At 38.6% G+C, this 20,315-nt stretch overlaps 1 protein-coding gene across 1 annotated transcript; it reads left to right on the forward strand.

Moving 5' to 3' along the window:
• Nucleotides 1-67: 67 nt before the first annotated feature.
• On the forward strand, nucleotides 68-19,857 carry SMAD5 (SMAD family member 5). The gene is made up of 8 exons (XM_075164636.1): nucleotides 68-226; nucleotides 659-772; nucleotides 9,865-10,475; nucleotides 11,701-11,952; nucleotides 13,159-13,278; nucleotides 13,924-14,145; nucleotides 16,688-16,944; nucleotides 17,891-19,857. Exons 3-8 carry the CDS (start codon nucleotides 10,073-10,075, stop codon nucleotides 18,032-18,034), a joined length of 1,398 nt encoding a protein of 465 aa, XP_075020737.1. The 5' UTR covers nucleotides 68-226; nucleotides 659-772; nucleotides 9,865-10,072; the 3' UTR covers nucleotides 18,035-19,857.
• The last annotated feature ends 458 nt before the right edge of the window (nucleotides 19,858-20,315 follow it).

A 20,315-nucleotide genomic window follows, 5' to 3' on the forward strand; every position in this document is an offset into this window, starting at 1 on the left:
CGCGGCGCGCAGGATCCCGCCCGCGCGCTCCCCCGCCCCCCCCGCCCCTCGCGCACATCCGGGTCCCGGCGCTGGCCCCGCCGGCGCCGCCGCGCCGCTGTCCCCTCCGCGGGCTCCCAATAAAGTTTTGTTGCGAGCGGGCGGCCGCGGCCCAGCCGGCGCCTCCAGCCTGACGGAGACCCGCTCCGTGCCGCCGCCGCGGGGAGGCCGCCTCGCTCCGTGCCGGGTGGGTCGGGGCGGCCCGGGGGGGCGGGGGGCGGCAGGGCGGGGGGAGCGGCGTCTCCTCAGCGGCGGCGGGGCGCAGCGGCTCGGGTTCCCGGGGGCGGGGGGTGTGTGGAACGGGCCCTTTCGGACACTTAGCGGGGCCGAGGCCTCCCCCGGCCGCGCGGGCCCGGCGGTGACAGGCTTTGGGTCGTCCCGGGCCGGGCCGGGGGCTGCCGGGGGGGCGGGCGGCGGTGGGAGGGGGAGGAGGTCGGTGAGCGGCGTGTGGGGGAAGGAGCAGCCCCGGGAGGGGAAGGGGAGCGCAGGACCGCGCTGCTGGGCTGTTAAAACACGCTTCGTTCCGATAAAAATAAGTCTGTGCACGTAACTGTAGGAGCAAACTGTTGCAATGCTAATAAGAGGCTCGGTGTTTTTTGTGTCTTTTTTTTTTTTTAAGACGAGGAACTCCGCTTTTAAATGGTGTCAGGCCTGACCAAACGAAAGGGGAGAGTAACAAATCCACCACGTTTCAGACCCGCTGGTGAAGAGGCGCTTTCCCGCGGAGGCGATGGTAGGGCACCCACACTTGTCCACCTTGGCCTGTCTTCGTGCATCCAGTACTGACAGCTGCCTGACAACAGATGGACCGCTGAAGTGATTTAGAATGGCAATTTTTGCTTTCTGCGGGTTGTAAACTTAATAGAGGAAATATGGTCTTGTGGTTAAAAGCACAAGACTGGAAATCAAGTGATCTGTGCTCTGTTCTAGTTGTGCAGTTTCTGATGTGACTTTAAGCTAATTAAATGGAGGTATTTCTCAGTAAAATGAGGTAGGGAAGAGCTGATTCAGGAGTAGGTGTTTCAGTATATTATTGAATAGGTTCAATAATAGTTGTGGAATCCGTAGGGATTTAGAGATTTTACTTTGGGCTCTCTGCTTTAACAAAATCTCCAAGGAATAACTGTCAAAATTTGCATCAGCCTGGAAGTTTTGTCTTGTCATGGGAAATTAGATCGTCAGTGTGTGATGGTTTTAGATGAAATCTCTTGCTGGTTTGCATTCCTTTGTTAATTTCAGATAATTTACCTTCCATGGGTGGCTTTAAAATACTGAAAACTGAAATAAGCATTGTTTGTTGCAAATCTGGGTTATGGAGGTTCTGCACAGAATATCCTTCTGATATTCTCAGGAATCACAGAATTTGATTGAAGGGAAGAAAAAGAAGGTGCAAACACACTATTGCAGTCATGTGCTCATGCTCATCAAAAGCTGTAATACTTTGAAGTTGGCAACTGGTGGTAGTGGAAGTTAATAGAAGCAGCAAATAACTTAATTGAAGATGTTTCTTAATTAGTGTGTTGTAACTCTTGAGAGTGCTCTGTCTGTGTAGGGTGCTGTTGGATTTAATGTCTTAATCCCTACCGTTTGATAGTGGTTTACTCTTACCTCTGATATTAAAATTGTGTTCACTTGGCCTTGAAATTGCTGCTAAGTGCTTAATGGCGCTTATTTTTGCAAAACAAAACAAAATCCCGACAAACCGTGTGCTTATTGGGGTACTTGCCTTTGTCAAACCTTTCTTTTCCTTTCAAATGTGGAGAAAATACACTTGAGGGAGGAATTTTCTTTTTTTCTAAAGAAAACTTTCCTAGTGGAAGCCCAAGATGGACAGTCATGATGGGGATGAGAAATGGGAAAGGCGGGAGAGGGGCTTCCTCTGCATTTCTTTCTCTTGATGACAAAAGATCACAACAAAAGGGCATGCTGCTGTGATGCTGCATACAGCTGTGGTGGGTGTTTCTTGTTTGAGTTTTGGAGTTTTAACCTCTGATGGAACCTGAAGGAACTGTAACTGTGGACCCTGTACTACTTGATTCTTGTTATGAAGTCAGGTTTTTAATCTTGCACCTTGAGTGGGTGATCTGTGCAGAGTTTTCATGGTGGTGGAATATTACCTGAGCTGGAAGAAATTCTGTGTCTCAAGATGGAGTGCTCGTGCTCTATTAAGTGTAGTGTATGTTTTTGGGTTTATTCGAATGGTCTTTGCAAACTATGTTGTGATCTTTAATATTCCAGAGGACACTTTTAATTTCAGAAAAATGTCCTCTGTATTTTCTTTATAGTTCTCTAAAGAAAACTCTAAAAACTCTTTTGTTGCTCTTGGCTGAATTATATACCTGCAGAAATACAGCTGTGGCAATTCTATGCAAGTCCTTATTTCTTCCTTCCCTGCCAGTAAAATTTTTCATGTTGATTAAAATGCAAGTTTCTTCTAAAGTCTTGATAGATTTGCTGAAATTAATTTTAATGTGTTAATATTTCTTCTTTAAAGATCTTTAGATGATTTTTTTGTAGCAACAGGTAAGGAGAGCAGCTCGTGCTCAGAATTAAAAGACTTGCTCTCGTGTGAGCTGACAACACTTTAGATATTTCATGGCTAAAGTTGATAACTCATTAAAAGCCAGTTGAACAGTAATTTAAGACTTCTGCAGTTATCATTAGTCGCAGCGCAAGTTCCTGCATGGTTTTCTGGAAGCTTTTTTAGCCGTGTTCCTGTGACCACGTAGAAAAGTTTGGCTGGCACTTCAGCGTGCTTGACCAGTGTGGGTTGGCAAGGTGCAGAACGCCGCCTGCCAAGTCTGTATCCCTGCTGACCTACCACCAAGGTTGAGCCTGCCAGGACTGTCATCCTTGACAGAGGATCTTTGTCAGAATCGCTGCTACTGATCCACCAACTATGAGGTAGTGTCTCTGAATTCTGGGTCAGTGCATGTCACAAACTGACAAATTTAGAATACTTTGCCATTCATTCATTCTGTGGAAGGGGGAAAAAAGCTTGCTGAATTACTATTGTCAGTGTTCCCTCCAAATCCTGTAGCTTTTGTAAACTTGTCACAGTCTTAATGCAGTTCAGTTGGAGTGGAAGTGTATACACACACACACATATACATCTTTATTTTTCTTCCCCTCTTTTAGAGCTTTATGAAAGTCTGTTCAGTCCCTGCTTTCGGGTTACACTTTTTGTTGCCAATTCACATTTTTAGAGGCAATATTTAGGATCTTATTCTTTAATGAAGGTCTTGCATATAAGCATCTAAATTTCTGGAAGGCTTTGTCTAGCTTGTTTATATTTTAACACACTTTAGGGTTTGTGAAAAGTATAACATGTCCTTTATTTTCCCTTTTTTTTCCTCCAGGTGTAGTACTGAGGTCATTCCTAATCTCCCACTTGCCTGTCCATGTCCACCAACCTACCAGCAGAGGCACAGGCTTTTGTTTTCATGTTTAGTGAAATTTAGTGATGCTTTTGTATGCAATCTTAACTGCAAGTTAGCATACATTTCTTAATTATCTGCTGTGGTTAGAGTAGATCTTAAATAACCTTAAAAACATGAGGCAGTTTCAGGGCTGACTTTCAGATGTGCTGACTACTGTTGATGATGGCATTTTTCAGCATAATGCTTCTGTTGGAAAGTGCCAATTAGCTGAAATAGAAGTGTGAGAAAATGCAGGGTTCTGACAAAACACTTAAGGGAGAGAGATTTTGGTTCTAAGATGGAATTTGTAGTTTTTCAGAACTTCTACAAAAGCTAATTGCTCAGTAATTAGAGTAGTTGCGGAGACAGGGCCATGTGAGCGTTGGATTTTTGTGTTCCAAGTGAATGCCTTAAGAAATAGATACTAACTTTTTAGGCTTGGGAAGTTTTAGTTTCTTCTCCCTCCCTCTCCCCTCCCCTGTATCACAGTTAAATTCAAGTTTTGCCATGATGCAGAACAAATTCAAAACTTTATGATCTTTGGTTACACTTTTTCTGAGGTTTTCTTGGCATCAGTTGGAAGTGAGGGTGCTTTTGAAATGCAGTGGAGCTCTATTAGCGAACTCTTTCTGACTGGACCTCTTCTGTGATATAAATCATTATCACTTGTATTATTTTTTTTAACAGTGATTTTTGAGAAGACTTCAAGAAAAAACAGAAGCATCACTTTTGCAGTCTGAGCTATGTGGCTTTTATGATACCAGTTCTTCCATGTACAATGCATTACTTGCTGCTTGTGCTTGGCCTCAGAGATTTTTTTATTATGTTTCTTTTAAGAGAGTGCTAGTTAAATACTTCTCAGCTGACAGTGTTATATGCTTCAGGTTTTTTTTAAGCTGCGTTAGATGATGTACAGATGTGGAAATGAAGAGAACAAGTATTGTGTAAGAAAGCCATGTCTGAAGTTGTCAATACATTTTTTTGTTTGGAGAGCAGTCATGGTTAGTAAAACTTTTGAAGATACTAGACAATTCTTCTCTGTTCTTGTTTACATGTATTATTAGTTAGAATATATTGCCTTACAAGGCATGTTTGCAGCAAAGAAATCTAGTGCTAGTATAAAAGCATTTATCATAGATTTTGGTCAACTGGATGTGCATTTGGATATGCAAGCTCAGTTCTGATGAAAATACCACAAGTTCCTTTTTGATATCGTTCATAAAATCTCCTTTACTTACCCTTAAGGGGAGGAGGGGAGAAAAAGATGAGTTAAAGCATTGACCATATTCTTTGAGTAAGATGTTGCACAGGATAATTGAAAGAAATTTTTTTTGTTGAAAGGCTATGGCAATGGTAGGGAATATGTAGGCCCTTCAAGTTTATTGCCCAAATTCTTTAACCACTGTGTAACTTTAGGATTTATTTTATCCTTGATGTGCATGGAAAAACTATGGAGCCAATGTTTCTTCTATATTTGTCCTCAAGAAAAGGCTATAATGAATGCTGTTGCATGGGACCCTGTGCTAGGCTACAATGTGAGATGTAGACTTGGGAAAACGATAATAAAAGCCATGCACAATCCTGCACAATTCCTGTCAGGAAGTTTATAAGGAAGGAAGGACCTTAATAAAACCAGGTGAAATTGATGTGTGAGGTGTTGTAGTTTTAGGTAGTTTTAAAAGAAAATATTGATAACTGAATATAGCATAATATACTGTGAGTTTCTGAGCTTTCTGTATGAATGCGTAATGTGTTAACGTGTGTGGAGTCAAAATATTTGAGTATTTCTAAGTTTGAAGGGGCAATAAAGTTAGGCACAAGAGCTGACTAAGAACAGTTTTAACTGCAAGTCTGAAGCAGCTCTAATGAACTACCAATTGTGTAGCTAGTTATAAGTGGTGGTTTGTTTATATTATGAAATTGAGTCTCAAAGCAGCTTCTAATCATGAGCAGTGAAGTTCCTTGTTTCAGATTGGGTATGATGTTACAGGAAGCTTTCTTAATTTGCAAACAAGTAAATTAAGCAGGAAAAGCATAGTGTTTGTACATTTGCAATACAAGCTTAGTATTGGCAGTAGGAAGGGATGAGGACCATGTAGTTGTTACCTATTTTATTCTTACGCTTGTGAAAAGCGTCATTCATTGCCATGCTGCTTGGGATGACGGGTTGCTTGGTTAATGGTGCTTTAAATTTAGATTTTGCAGGTGGGAAATTAGTTTGGAATTGATGGCAGGATGTAAAAAGTGCATCTCATTAAAATAAATACACCGTATGTAATTTTATATTAGTCTGTTCTGCTGTGAGTCCCGCTCAGGCCCTTTTAGCCAGAAGAAGATTCCTTGATAGCGAATCAAATTAATCTGCTAAACTTGCCAGTTTAATATAGTAGGCTAAGAAAATCTCAGAAGAGGAACCAAAAGGTAGTTGAGTTGCTTAGTATTTGTGGTGGTAGATGAAAGAGAGTCTATTTCTCCCATCTTCACAAATGAAATGTAATTTGTAAGTTCTGCTGTTAATGAACTTTGTTTATGTCTAGCTTGCTTGATGAGGTATTAAGAAGGGGTTCAAACAATGGACATGTTCACACAACTAGTTTCCTTCCATTTGCTGTAGTCATTAACAAGAACTTTAGACATAAATAATGCATGCCCCAAAGTCTAATTCTGATACAGCGATTACTTCCTTTTATATTCACCCATTAAAAGCCCCCTCATGCTACCCCATGCAATGCATTACACTCATGCCTTAAAGAGTGTTTGTAACTGGTTTTTTTAAATGTAATAACATGTTTGTCAGCCAATGTTTTCTTGTAGCTTGGTTGAAAAGTTATTTAATAAAAGAAGGTACTGCATAATAGACCCTCCTGCCTCTTAAGGAAATCTAAGAAAGCTTTTTTCTCTGTGAAAGGTGTTGCCAGCTGCCTCTAGAGGTGCAACAATATGAGTAATTTGTGTAACACTATGAATGAAAATGCAACTTTCTTAAAGTATTTGTTTCTGTGCTCAGATCTTACAGTGATGCACTGTTGTACTGCAATTGCAGCTCATAACATGCACTTTTAAAGCCTTGGAAGAAATTGATTGTAAATATAGATGATCTGTGAAGCTGTTCCTAGCAGATGTCACGATTACTTAGAAATCTTTCAAAAATTAGATGCTGAAATTACATCAAATGCAAGTAAATGTTCTAAATGCGGTTTGTGCCGTTCATTCAGAAATTTTAAAACCCTACAGGAGTTGCAGTTTTTACATGAAAGTATTTAGTTTCTACATAAACACCTGAACCTCCTGCTTTTAGTCTACAAATAATTTGTGAAGCTTTTTAATACTACCTTGTTTTCTTAAGAAAAAGCAAAAGCTGTAAACCTTCAGTATTTTTGCCTTCCAGAACGAACTTCCGAAAGGCCTATAATGAGATAAATTTGGTGTCATTTGTACCTCTCAAAGCCTATCCGTTTGTTGCAGGGTTTCTTTTTTGCCCTTGCTGTTCTTGAACAGGTAGAAATATACTTCAGCAGAAGAGTCTTGAAAGCCTCATGGGTGGCCAGAATGGATTTACAGTAAATGCTGTTAAAGTTTTGAACTTCAACAGTCTCGTTTTTCAGCGGTTATACAAGCATGTATGTGGAAACTTTTTTTAAGAAGTTGAAACTTTTGATCAAATTTGTTATGATGCTTCAGGAATACTTGTTCTACTAGGTTTTGCTTTTGTTCATAGGTATTCAGACTACTGTAAAGTTTTTAGAGCTAATTATGTAACTTACTCCAAGCAGATTATTTCTAAAATCATAGTTTATAGGACAGAGTAATTTATCAAAATTCTCTTGACACTTGCCCTATAAATACTAGTTACTGCAAAGCATCATTTTCGTAGAACTGTTCCAGCTTTCTTTGCTTTTAGTTAGCTTGTTTATTCCATGAGCATACTTATGGGTATATGATGTTGAAATGATATACAACCAGTAAAATTTCATTCCTAGTTGCTGCATGTTACTGTGTTCGAAATGCTAAAAAAAAAAAAAAGATTATACATGATCAGAGAATAGAATCGTAGATTTGTAAACTTGATTGCATAATATAGATGGGACAGCTCTAATGGAATAGATCAGAGTGGCAACAGCCAAGAGGCATTTCTTGAGAATTCTTCTAAGCTCGACTTAACTATTAGGAATTTCTAGTGTATGTTCTGCCTTGATTCGTAAGATTCTTTGAAAGCATAGCTGAGAAACAGAAATAGAACTTTTTAATTATCTTCTTGCTGGTCTGAGATTCTAGGTGGGTTCATTTCCTTTTTTTAGGGGTGTGAGCAACTGCTGATATCTTACAGCTATTGAATGTACACAAGGCTTGGAAGTAATTTAATTGTGACTGTAAACAGCTTTTACTTTTTAGAACACTAAACTTTTATCCTCAGTAAAAGAATAAATTTAGTCTGTGTCCTTGGCCAAGTTTATCTCCCTTTATGTATTTCCTGTTACTTTGAAGGGTGCAAAGGTTCTCATGTGTAATAGTTCTAGGGAATTAAGTTTATACTTAAAGTGCAAACATGTCCTTATTTCTGAAGAAATAAGGTGATACGTAATTGGTTTTTTTCTTTTCTTTTTGTAATACCCTCTTCTAAGTACTTATTGAAGCAGTGAAGACTCTTGTTCTTTTAATTTCTTTTGTTCATTTTGTTTTTTATGAAAGCTTAGGAAGAAAGATCTTCAAATGTTTTTTCTGTTTGTTTTGCTTTTCCCTGTTTTTTTCATATTATTGAAACAAAGCTGAATAGTCAAAGAAGTACCAATGGGATTAAACTACTGTGTGAAATAAATGGACTTTTTCCTGTAAAGGGTGTTTATAAGTTTTTAAACTTACACTCTTCATCGTAGCCAAGTGTCCCTGGGTCTGTTCCCTACTTTCCTCACCTTCCACCTCCCCAGTAGAAAATCTAGGATGCTTACATGTGGGACATTATAAATGCTTTGTCTAGGGATGTTTGCTGTATGTTTGGCTGATGATGCTTAATACATGGTTCTGTTATAGGAAAGCACCCATCCATGTGTCTGAGCTTGAAAATGTGCCTAGACACTTAGAAAAGCCTTATCAGATGACTTTTAGTTAATCAAAGATGGGAGGAGAAAAAAGATCCCCTTGATTAAAGGTAGCAATCTAAGAGAAGCAGCACAGAGGTACTTAAATCTTGCCCCCCCCCTTTCGTGCGGATTTGGTATCTCGGGGTATGTTAGGTGTTCTAATTCACCGTGGTTTATCAAAAGTTGAGAGACAATGTTGTTTGGCAGTCTCTGTAGCAAGAAAGGAAGCATCTTTTGTTATTGACATCCTTTCTCTTAGCTCTGCTCTTGCTTTTTGCCAGCTGCTCATTGTCTATACTTGCTTATTTAGTATTCACAAGGGATTTTACAAGTTCTTATCAGTTCGTTGCCACAGCACATCATTTCCTCTTGTCATCGTTACTCCTTAAATTGGAGGGGGGAGGATTTGCATTACAGCTGGTGAGTGGTAGAAAACACCACCATTCATGAGCGCAGTTTGAGTTGCACAGTGTTGTTTGCTCCTCTCCTGTGAGGCAGTTTGTAGTAAAGGTCACATTTCTAGTACTTACTCCACCATATCTTTTTCCCCCCCTCTTTTTCTGGGGAAAAGAAAACAATATTTTTTTTTTTTTGCCAAAGGCTAAAAATATCCAGTGCTTCAAATATTCTTCTTAAAAGATACAAGGAAGTGCAGTATAAAAATAGCTTCGGCTGAAAAGGTTGACCACCTTTCTAAATGGCTGGGGAGGGGTTGGTCTGAGGTTCTTACTGGGTTTTTCTTTTAATTGTTTTTCTTTCAGTTATCCACAGTTTCTTCCTCATTTTTTTAATACTCTTCAAAAAACATGGGGTACCTAATTAGAGCTTAAGAACAAGTAGATGCTTTAGTATTTTCCCTTTTCGGGAAATAAAGATCCATTTGAGAAGCTGAGTACTGTTATGCAGTACTGGCTGTGGAACTGCTGGTTCCACTGTGCCTCTTCCCTGTTTCTTCATAGCAAGTTTAAGTCTTCTAGTGAAGCACTGTGACAGGGATATAATACCAGTTTTAAAGCATATTCCCCAAGCCTGTCTTCTGAAGGAAACTTACGGATTTAAGGAATGTTGTTGACAGAAACCATGCTGTCCTTTTGGTCCCTTGACTGTCCTTTTTCCCACTAATCAGTAATGCAAGAACTGGGGATTCTGATCATGTTTTACTTTATTTATCTTTGGGGTAAGGTCCTAGTACTTCTGGGATTTTGTTTTGAAACAAAATCAGGTGCAATGGCTAGGGTTGAAACAGGCATTCTTTTAATAACTGCCTTTTTGTTTTACCACATTCTTTACTTGTTTACTAATTACTTGTTAACTTATCTTTTTAATAGAACTAAATTGGAGGAATCGATCATTATTTTTGATGTGAAGACCTCATCACTGACATCTATATGTTCATTTGTCAGCCTCCAAGAAATAATACAGCTCATCAGTGGCAATAACTGCTTTTGGTATACACTGACATTTATTTGAAAAAACAATTAAACAAAAAAACCCCAACAGACAAAACCCAACAAACCTTTTGAAGACTTGTGTCAAATGACGTCAATGGCCAGTTTGTTCTCCTTTACTAGCCCAGCTGTAAAGCGTCTGTTGGGCTGGAAACAAGGAGATGAAGAGGAAAAATGGGCAGAAAAAGCTGTTGATGCTTTGGTAAAAAAGCTGAAAAAGAAAAAAGGTGCTATGGAAGAACTGGAGAAAGCCTTGAGCAGTCCAGGACAGCCCAGCAAGTGTGTTACTATCCCCCGCTCTTTAGATGGACGACTTCAGGTTTCTCACAGAAAAGGCCTTCCCCATGTAATTTACTGTCGTGTTTGGCGTTGGCCTGATCTACAAAGCCATCACGAGCTGAAGCCATTGGATATTTGTGAATTTCCTTTTGGATCTAAACAGAAGGAAGTCTGCATCAATCCGTACCACTATAAGAGGGTGGAGAGCCCAGGTATGTTCGAACATGGCTGTCTAAAAACTGAACAAAATCTCCAGGAACCACCCTTGTTCACTCTCTCCTCCTCCTCCAGTACTGTATACAAGTTAATGTGGTGTATGGGGGAGTTTGGAAGAGGAATGTTCAAAGTGTACTTTTCTGGTGGGGTTTTGGGGAGGTGTGTTGTCCATTCTGTACTAGCTGTTTTTCTTTGTGGCAAACCACACTTTTCCCACAGATCTCTTAAGCTTGCTATCCTTAAAGTTAGTGGCAAAGTCCTCATTTATAAGAAAATAGGAAAGTAATAATCAAAAGACTTCTGTTTCTTTGAGAAACTTGTTTAAAGACCTCAGTCCTTGGAAGGAGGTTGGTAGCCTTCTTTCAGGGGCTTAATATTTCATCAGTGACTGACATGAATTGAGGAGATTTAAAAAAAAAAAATCTCGGGTGCGGTGTTCCCCACTTGATTTCCCATTAGCAGGCAGCAGAGCTGAACAGAACCAAGAGTGATGATCAGTTAGAGCAAGGTACGTACCAAATTTGCGTCAGGTAGCAAGTCTGCCGTTAAGGCATGTTGCGATGGGAGAAGGTGAGGAGGATTGTGGTTACGAGTGGGAGAGATGAATTATGTTGCTCTGGAAAGTATAGTGAAAAGTTCCTTCCGTTTTTCCACAAAATGGTTGTAACTCTACTGCAACCAGCTGTAGTGCTCAAGTGCTCTACTGTAGCACTTGAATTCCAGACTCCAGCACTCTTGAATTTAAAAGTTAAAACTCCAGCTTAGCAATAGTTGTATATTGTAGTATAGATTTTGTTTGTCTTCAGTGAAAAGGACTGTATGTAACTATGTAGTCCGACTATAGTAATATAGACTGTATTTCCATTTTTACTGATTTGATAATGTACATGTACAGCGAGTTTTGCACTTCTAAATCAGTACTTTGGTATGTGCTACATGTGGACTGTTTTTTTAAAAAAAAGGTCTGTTTCCAGTTGCATGAAATATAAGTGTGTTTCTGCTCTGATTTTTGTGAGAGTAAAGTTTGAGTCTTCCATGAAGTGTAATATAAAAAAAAAAAAGGAGAGAGGATGGGGCAAAGGCATGACAGATAAATCCCCTACTCTTCTTTCCACTCCAGCTATTGTTGAAATTTTCACGATGAGCCTATTATTTGTATCTCCTTCTATCTCAGTTTTTAATCTAAGTTTCCCTGCTTTTTGTTCGTTTTTTTTTTTTCAGTTCTACCTCCAGTGTTAGTGCCTAGACATAGTGAATTCAATCCACAGCACAGTCTACTAGTTCAGTTCAGGAACCTAAGCCACAATGAACCACATATGCCACACAACGCGACATTTCCAGATTCTTTCCAGCAACCCAACAGCACTCCATTTTCCATTTCGCCAAACAGTCCCTATCCACCTTCTCCAGCCAGCAGCACTTACCCAAGCTCCCCAGCTAGCTCTGGGCCATCTAGTCCGTTTCAGCTACCGGGTAAGTACAGCCTAAATGTCAACTTAATAAAAATAATTGAAATGTCACATGCTGTTGTGACTTATTACCTCAGGAATTTGTGATACCCGCAATAAATTGCATTTCTATTTGCATTTTAGAGGGTTTTCTTCCTAGTTTTGTCACTGGTCAGAGTTAATTGTTATAGCTTTATTTTTCCAAATGTTTTTTGTCACGGATACTATAGTGGTGAGTTATTTTGCACAGCTTCAGTGTAGAATAACTGATACATACTTTGGAACAATATCTAGCAATGAGAAGAAAGCAGATGTAAGAGGCTGAGCAAGAAGTTTATTGATGTCTTTCTCTGAATAAAGACACTTAATGTGGTATTTAACTGGAAAAAATAGAGCAAATTTTTGATAGGAACTTAACCAATTTGGGTGAAAATAGGGAAAAAACAACAATTGATTGGGGCAAAGGAAAGAAGCCTTATTGAGGCTGTGTGGTTATTGGTGTGGTTTATAAAGCGAAGAAGTTAACAGATTAAGGAACTTCTTTTTCCAGTAGCTCAGTGGCCTCATCTTTGTTCTTTCTGGCTACCCAGTGCTGCAAAAAGAGTGCCCATTTAGTGGGGTATCCCTCTTGGATAAGGACTGCGATCACTGGGACGGATGCATTAATGGTATCTGGAGGGAATTTCTGAAACGGGATAATAGCGTGTTGGTACAGTGACCACTGTGCTGAGTGGAAGAATGCAGAGATCCACGCTTTTATAATGAACTCAGCCTACAGAAGCAGCAAAAAAATAACTGGTTTAGGCCTTTGTTATGCTACGGCAAATACAGTTATTTCTTCTATTTCTTTTTGAACACGGAGAAGAGCGTAGGCAAGAAAGCTAATGTTTGTGTGGGGAAAAAAAAAAAGTGGGAACTAGAGTCATCTTGCCCAGCTGCAGGAGTGCAGTTGTTGAAAAAAGAAGGCAAAAAGAAAAAAGTCCATCTCTTCATTTTCCTCAACTGTCCAATCTTGTTATTAGTCCCATAGGTAAGAATCCAACTATTAAAGGAGGTTACTGTAAAGACAGCTGGCTGAGTTGTCTTCAGGTTACTTTGAAAACGGGTCCAAATGTTTTAACGTTTTTTGTTCAAGAGTATTTTTGTGTGTTTACAACTGTAGAATGAATAAATAAATATTCTAAATTGTTGAGGTTTATTCTGGCTTATTCTTATTTTTTCATGTTTGTAGCTGATACTCCACCTCCTGCATATATGCCCCCTGATGATCAAATGGGGCAGGATAATTCTCAGTCTATGGACACAAGCAATACAATGATCCCTCAAATCATGCCAAATATATCTACCAGAGGTAAGTTGTATAGTATGGTGTAAAATTAACATAGTTTGGCTTCTTACAACTCATGACCAAATTGAACAAATAACTTCAAATGGCGCAGTAAACATGTTGGTAAGTGGAAGCAGTCCTCCAAGGCAAACTGGGGCTGTAACAGAGAATTGAGAAGTAAAACTTGCCTTGCTTATTTGCATCTCTTGCTTTTAAAGCCTCAGGTGCCTAGTATGGCTTACAACAAGTTGCACTTTTTTCATTTCTCAGAATTACTCTTTACTGCTACCTTTGCCTGCTGTTCGAATTGTATATGCACAAAGGCTCTGAACATTGAGTCCCAAAATATCAATTAAAACAATTTTTTTGAAAGTGGACAGAAGAATCATATTTCATCTGAGATCACATAGTCATCTATAGTTTTTTGTGTAGGGTTTTTTGTGTTTAGTATCAGGCTTAAAAGAGGAAAATAATTATAAAATCAATGGACTAGCTAAAATGCATGAAAGTAAAAATCATTAAGATCTTAATCGGGACTGTTCTTGCCCATCATAACTGTTGACTAAGCTTTTAGTTATCTGTTGATATTTTGGAAGGCCTGCTTTACAGTTTTAGATTTAATATTTTAACATTTATGTAAACTGGTATTTCCATTTTGCTTATTTTCAGATGTTCAGCCTGTTGCCTATGAAGAACCCAAACACTGGTGTTCGATTGTGTATTACGAATTAAATAATCGTGTTGGGGAGGCTTTCCATGCGTCTTCTACAAGTGTCTTAGTCGATGGGTTTACAGATCCCTCCAATAATAAAAACAGGTTCTGCTTAGGTTTGCTCTCAAACGTTAATCGCAACTCAACAATTGAGAACACTAGACGACATATTGGAAAAGGTAAAGTTTAGGTGTGTTACGCATGATTAAGAAGCCAAATCCTTGTTTTTATTTCAACTTCTGTATACTGCAGCAATTATTAGTCTCAGATAAGAATAGTAGAAGTAACCTGTGATATATTATCTACCTCTCCAGTATCTGAAGACAACTTACTTAGGCATAGTTAGATTCTAATTAGTCTAGGAATTGCATACATTTTTCTTTGGCACTAATTTAAAAGAATAAATATTAACTTCTTCCTTACCAAACTATATTGTCATAGGGGCTTGTTTGTTACGGTTAATGATAGTCTGTATGTAGAATTTTGTGTTTCAGCACCAAGAAATGGGTTGCAGGACTTCTGATACTCTGTGTTATATCTGCTTCTTAAATCAAGTTCTTCATACCACTTTACAGTATATCAAAGATTTTTTTTTTTATTTTGTTGTTCATGCAAGGTATTATGCTGCTGTCTACAGTATGTTCAAATACTTGCATGAGTTGGCAGCAGGACTTTGAAGTGCTAATGCAAAACTGCAAGGGCTCCTTTGTCTGAGTGAATCCATGGGGTGTGTATGTGTGTGGGAGGGATTCCTGGAGACAGCAGGTTTTGCAAGATCTTCTAGTTTTCCCGTACTGTTTGGCTGATAGCACATATAGATGCACGATTTTCATCTTTGATGGAATGTGCTTGGATTATCTTAAAATGTAGTACTCCTTTTCTGAATATCTCCTTTTTTTCAACTAAGTCAGTCCTGAGAAGAGGACCCTGTTTCTATTGCACATATCTAGAGGACTTTTTAACACCTAAGATCGTTTGGTACAGTTGGTCTTGAGTTTTGTTTGATGTCACTGTCGCTTGTAACATATCTTCAAGACCCATCCTGTCCCTTAACAGTCTTTTAATTAGAAACTACTGTAAATACGGCAACATTTTTCAGATAATCTGGAGACCACGAGTTATATTAGTATCTGTTGGAAACTGGGCTCTGCAATGCTGTTGTCCGAGAAAATTTAATGTTATAAAGGGGGAACAACCAATTTCCTGGGTGCAGGTGGTTTGTCAGGTTCTTTTGTTTTGGCTTATCCCTTTCGATGGTATTGGCAGAGAAATCTTGCGTGTCTGACCTTGCCTAAGGTCAGAAATGTAACAAGGGTCCAACATCATGTTGTAGAATATTATTGGCTGCAATGAGCTTTAAAATGTCTACATGTCTAATACTAATTATTGAACTAAAACTTTGCTTTATGGTAGCAGTTCTGAGAACAATTAAGATTGTTTTGGGATAAAATACTATTTATTCATGGCTTTTGTTTGGAAGGTCTTGGTTTTTTGCTTTCTTAAAACTACCCAATCCTATTTGCTAAGCTTTCTTCTGTAGAAGTGTTGCATTGCAAGCATAAGTGACTTCTAATCGTGCATTGGATTATTTTTGAAGTATCTGTGTTCTTCTTAGACTGTTATGTTACCCAGCTCCCCTCTTGAGAGATCTCTCAGAAGGTCTTTACCCAAAAGAACTTAGCTAGCAAGTGGTGGTCTCTGCCTTTTTAAATGAATAGGATTGTGTTGTGAAAATGCATTCTTTCCGCCCCCAGATTTTCTGATAGCTGCTTATAGTTGATGAAGCCAATGGTTCCTCTGTGTAACCTTCCTCCTACCTTAGTCCCAAGTGGCTCTAGCAATGCTCACAACAGTTGCTGCTGTCTGCAAGATTAACTTGCATCTGTTGACTTGCTGCAGCCTCATCTGGCAAACCACGGGCTAGTCTGCAGTGGATTCTCAGGGTGTTGCAGGGAAGACTTAAACTGAACTGTATCCCAACCATATAACAGTGGTGGGTGGGGGAAAGGGAGAAGATCTGGGAGAAGGCAGGCAAGTATCTCAACTAAAGTAGCAGTGACAAGCTGTGTTTCGATGCTGAAAGGATTAGCAGCTTTTATATATTAATTCTCAGCCAGTAAGTGTTGTATAGGCTTCAGAACATAAAGGGAGGGAAGCACTTACGTACATAGCTGAATCCAGGCAGATGTATTAAATCTAGGGGCTTTGTTGATTTTTAAGGTCTGTAAAGCCTGATGATATTTAAGTTGTGCAACTAATTGGACTTACCTCTCCTTTTGCTTGATAAAATACATTGAAAATCAGAGCAGACTATGAATATACTTTCTCATTCATGTCTATCACTGCCCCTTCTCCCAGGACACTTTTATTTCTGTTGGAATTGCCATAGGTAGAAGCTACCAGTTTTATAGAACTGGAGTTTTAAAATCCACATAAGTTCTCTAGGAAAATAGCTTGAAATAACTGTTGACGTGTGGAAGTAGTTTTTTCATTCTATTCTGTAATTGATGAGAGAAGGACATCTAGTGGCTGATGTATAATGAAGGTTACTGTATTTTGAAATGAGAAAATATGTTATAGTTGTGGGCAAAAGAGCTTTTCTGAAAAGCTCCTCAAACAGAAAATTTACTTCGCTGCCTTTGATTTCAAGGGGGTTGTGTTAAGTACTATACTTTTGGGGAAAAAAAAGTAATTTGAAACATTTTTATCTTTGTTTTCAAGGAGTTCATCTCTACTATGTTGGTGGGGAAGTCTATGCTGAGTGTTTAAGTGATAGCAGCATATTTGTACAGAGCAGGAACTGCAACTACCACCATGGCTTTCATCCGACAACTGTATGCAAGATTCCTAGTGGATGCAGTCTGAAAATTTTTAACAATCAGGAGTTTGCTCAGCTTTTAGCTCAGTCTGTCAACCATGGATTTGAAGCAGTATATGAGCTCACCAAAATGTGCACCATTCGAATGAGTTTTGTAAAGGTAAACAAATTTTGGGGGCATTTAAATTTATTGTGGATTTGGGTATTCAGCAGTAATTACATTAGCACTGTAACAATGTCGCAAAGCTATTCTGACCTGATGTAGTTCTTCTCAATGATAAGTGTGTTGAAAATGGTTAATTTGGGGAGAGGGAGATCGATGCAGGAAAGGAAGAGCATAGGTTGCTGTATTGAATGTTGGCTATGTATTTAGTTACTTAAGTGTTCAGGACGGGGATTTAATCATTGTGGTTGCTATAATTTTATTAAAGAAGATTTGAGCTCATGCTCTAAATTTGAAGGAACAAAGTGAACTACAAAAGAATGTGAGTAGAGAGGAGCATAAGTGATTGCAGAAAAAATTGCAGCTCCTTCAAAGATATTAATATTTTTTTAAAAATGCTGGTTATGGAAAAAAGACATGATTTGAATTTATGAAGTCAAACTGTGCTGTTATTCTCACAGTACTGTTTTCTCAACACTGTTTAATCAAGGTGCTGTCCATTTCGGATGTAGCATGGAGTCTAAACTTGGACCTTCCAGGGTTTTTTTACATCTTGTCCAAAAGATGTCTTGTTTGTTTTGTCAGTTATGATAAATACTGCTCAGTTTGAGAGTGTGGAGGATAGGGAGCAGGAGGGAGAAACAGAAGGGAGATGTGGCCATAGCCAGGAGTCATTCTCAGGCAGCAGTGCACTCCACAAGGAGCTCCTGTAGTCGCTCCAAGTCCGTAGCAGACAAGACTTGATTCAGGCTTCCCGGTGCAGCCTCCCTGCTCTTCCTTCCCAACCTCAGTTTTTTTCCTTTAGATAAGAACTGTTGCTAGACTGTGAGTTATCTTCAGATAAGTATCTTAAAACATGATTTGCTGCTTCTTGTTAGTGCAGTTATTTTGAAAGACAAGCATGTTCTCAACTTGATGGATAACATTTTGTTCCTTTTTACAGGGCTGGGGAGCTGAATATCACCGACAAGATGTCACGAGCACCCCGTGCTGGATAGAAATTCATCTTCATGGGCCCCTCCAGTGGCTGGATAAAGTACTTACACAAATGGGTTCTCCTCTTAATCCCATCTCATCTGTTTCATAGTGCTGAAATTCAATCTTCAGCCTTATTTTTAGCGAACTTATTCTAATTCTAGAGAAACTTCCAGTGTGGATACTGTGAGCTATATGGAGAATGGATCTTACAGTTTAACTTTTTTTTTTAAAATCCCTTTGTGACCAATTCCATTGTGTATAGCTAATCAGTTTTACATTTCAATTTGTTCTTGTGATGCTTAAGTGACAGTTGAGCCCTAAGGGAAAAAAAGTCTATTGAAAAATTCAGAACACTTTTCCCCTCCTTCGAGTAGAACTTAAACAGGCGTATGTCTTAACTGGAAAATTTTTTTCTTTTTGTCCTGTAGGGACAAGAATTATGAAGACTGACTTCAGAAAATAAACACATATCATAGTTTGGGATTTTTTTTTTAATGTTTATGAAACTGTTTGAACATGTGCAGCTCCAGCTTGCAAGCTGTATTTTTAGCATAGTTGTTTAACATCTAAAGGTTGACATCTGTCATAAGCAAAATTAGACTTTATTACGGCTAATTTGCCTCAGATTGAACAATGTGATTTTTTTTAAGTGTACACATGAAATATACTTTTTACAATATCGGAGTGGTGTAAAAACACTTGTCTATTGGAAAATGCTGTCATAAACACACTGTATATTAATGCAGAATAGCAGTTCTTAGCCTTTTCCCACTTCAGTTTTGTAATAGCTCTTTTACCCACCGTTTTAAATAGTAATTGATACAAGGTAAACATCTTGCACGTTTCTGGAGTAGTAATTCTTGTTTTGCTTTGATTTACACTCATACCGTTTGGATTTGGTTGCCAAGGCTATTTCTTTTTAGGTACCCTTCTCTATTTTAACATAAACACTACTATTTGTAAATGGCAGTGCTTACTACTTTTTGGAAGGAATAAGTTTTTTGTTTTCTTTTTGGTGTTCTAGCTGTTTATTTTACCTGTCTGGAATTGATCTGTGTTAGGCCTTTTAATCTCTCAGTAGACATTATGCAGTATTAGTGATTACACTGTATTTAATTCACTTTCAGTATGAGTTTGAGTCTCTTTGAAGACTATGAGTGGCTTAGCAAGTTAGTAACTGAATGCAGAAGCTTTTACTGCCAGATCATGTAATTTAATACAGACCTGTTGGTAATGACCAAAAGTAATCACTTCTTTGTAGCCTACATGAAACAGTGGTCTTGATCCTGTCCCTGATGGCAGGTGTTCAATCAGAAGACTCGTAACTGTAGTTGGCAGCTTTATGGGATTGAAGGACTGCATTAATATGATGATGAAATCTCTCTCTCACATGTAAAGAATCCTGTTGCCTGTGCTGTTGTATTACTCAGTAGAGAATTTAAACACTGTATTAAACACTAAAAGAAATCAGTTAAATAATGTATGCATATTTTTCCCCTTTAAATAAATAATAAAAAAGGAGGCTGAAAGAAACATTCTAAGAGAATTAGAAGTGAATTATATACAAAATTTCTTTGCATGCAGAAAAAGCCCTATTGTATTTTTTAACTTCTCGCCCTCCTTTTTCTCTTTCCCGAACACCTCTTCAGAAAAGGGTTCAGTGTTTGGAGGAGAGGCTGAAAACTCTAAAATGCAAATACTTATTAAAAGATGTGTTGCAGTTAATTACTGCAATCCTGAGACATTGATTGCTTACACAAGTTCTTGTGTCTTCTCTTGAATGACAGTTTCTGCTCAAATGTGGAAATCGTGCATCATATGGTACCTAAGTAACAAATGATCTTAAAGGAATAAAATTGTTTACGTGTCGTTAAAATGTTTCTTATGAAATGCCTTAAAGGAATAAACTGTAACACTTCTGCAGAACCCTAATGTTCTCTTGTACAGGAATTTCTATGTTACTTGGTGTTCTGGGTTTTTTTTGGTTTTTTGGGGTTTTTTTTTAAGCAGTTTCTCAAATGTGTTTAAAAACAAACAAGTGAATCTTCAGGAGAAGGGGAATAACATTATTTGCCACTCACCTTTGGGGTCTTCTCTTTCATTCTTTGCAACTGCAACCCACAGATGGCTCTTTTGATCAAATAAGATGAGAAGTCAGTTGGCCACAGGATCAGGCTTCTATTTTTCTTCTCCCTGGGCCTGACTTTTGTCGAGTTGCTGAGTATGTATATTTGACACTACAGGATATTTTTTTTTTCTTGACTGGCTTTCATAATAAATGTCATGGCACATTGGACTAAGGAAAGATCTCGGTTGTAGGTACAAGATTTTACTTTATCCAAAATGTTTTTAACCTGGCTTCATCTCTGTTCACTTGTATGTTTAGATGT

The sequence above is a fragment of the Calonectris borealis genome, chromosome 15, assembly GCF_964195595.1.
Source record: "Calonectris borealis chromosome 15, bCalBor7.hap1.2, whole genome shotgun sequence".
Taxonomy (NCBI): Eukaryota; Metazoa; Chordata; class Aves; order Procellariiformes; family Procellariidae; genus Calonectris; species Calonectris borealis.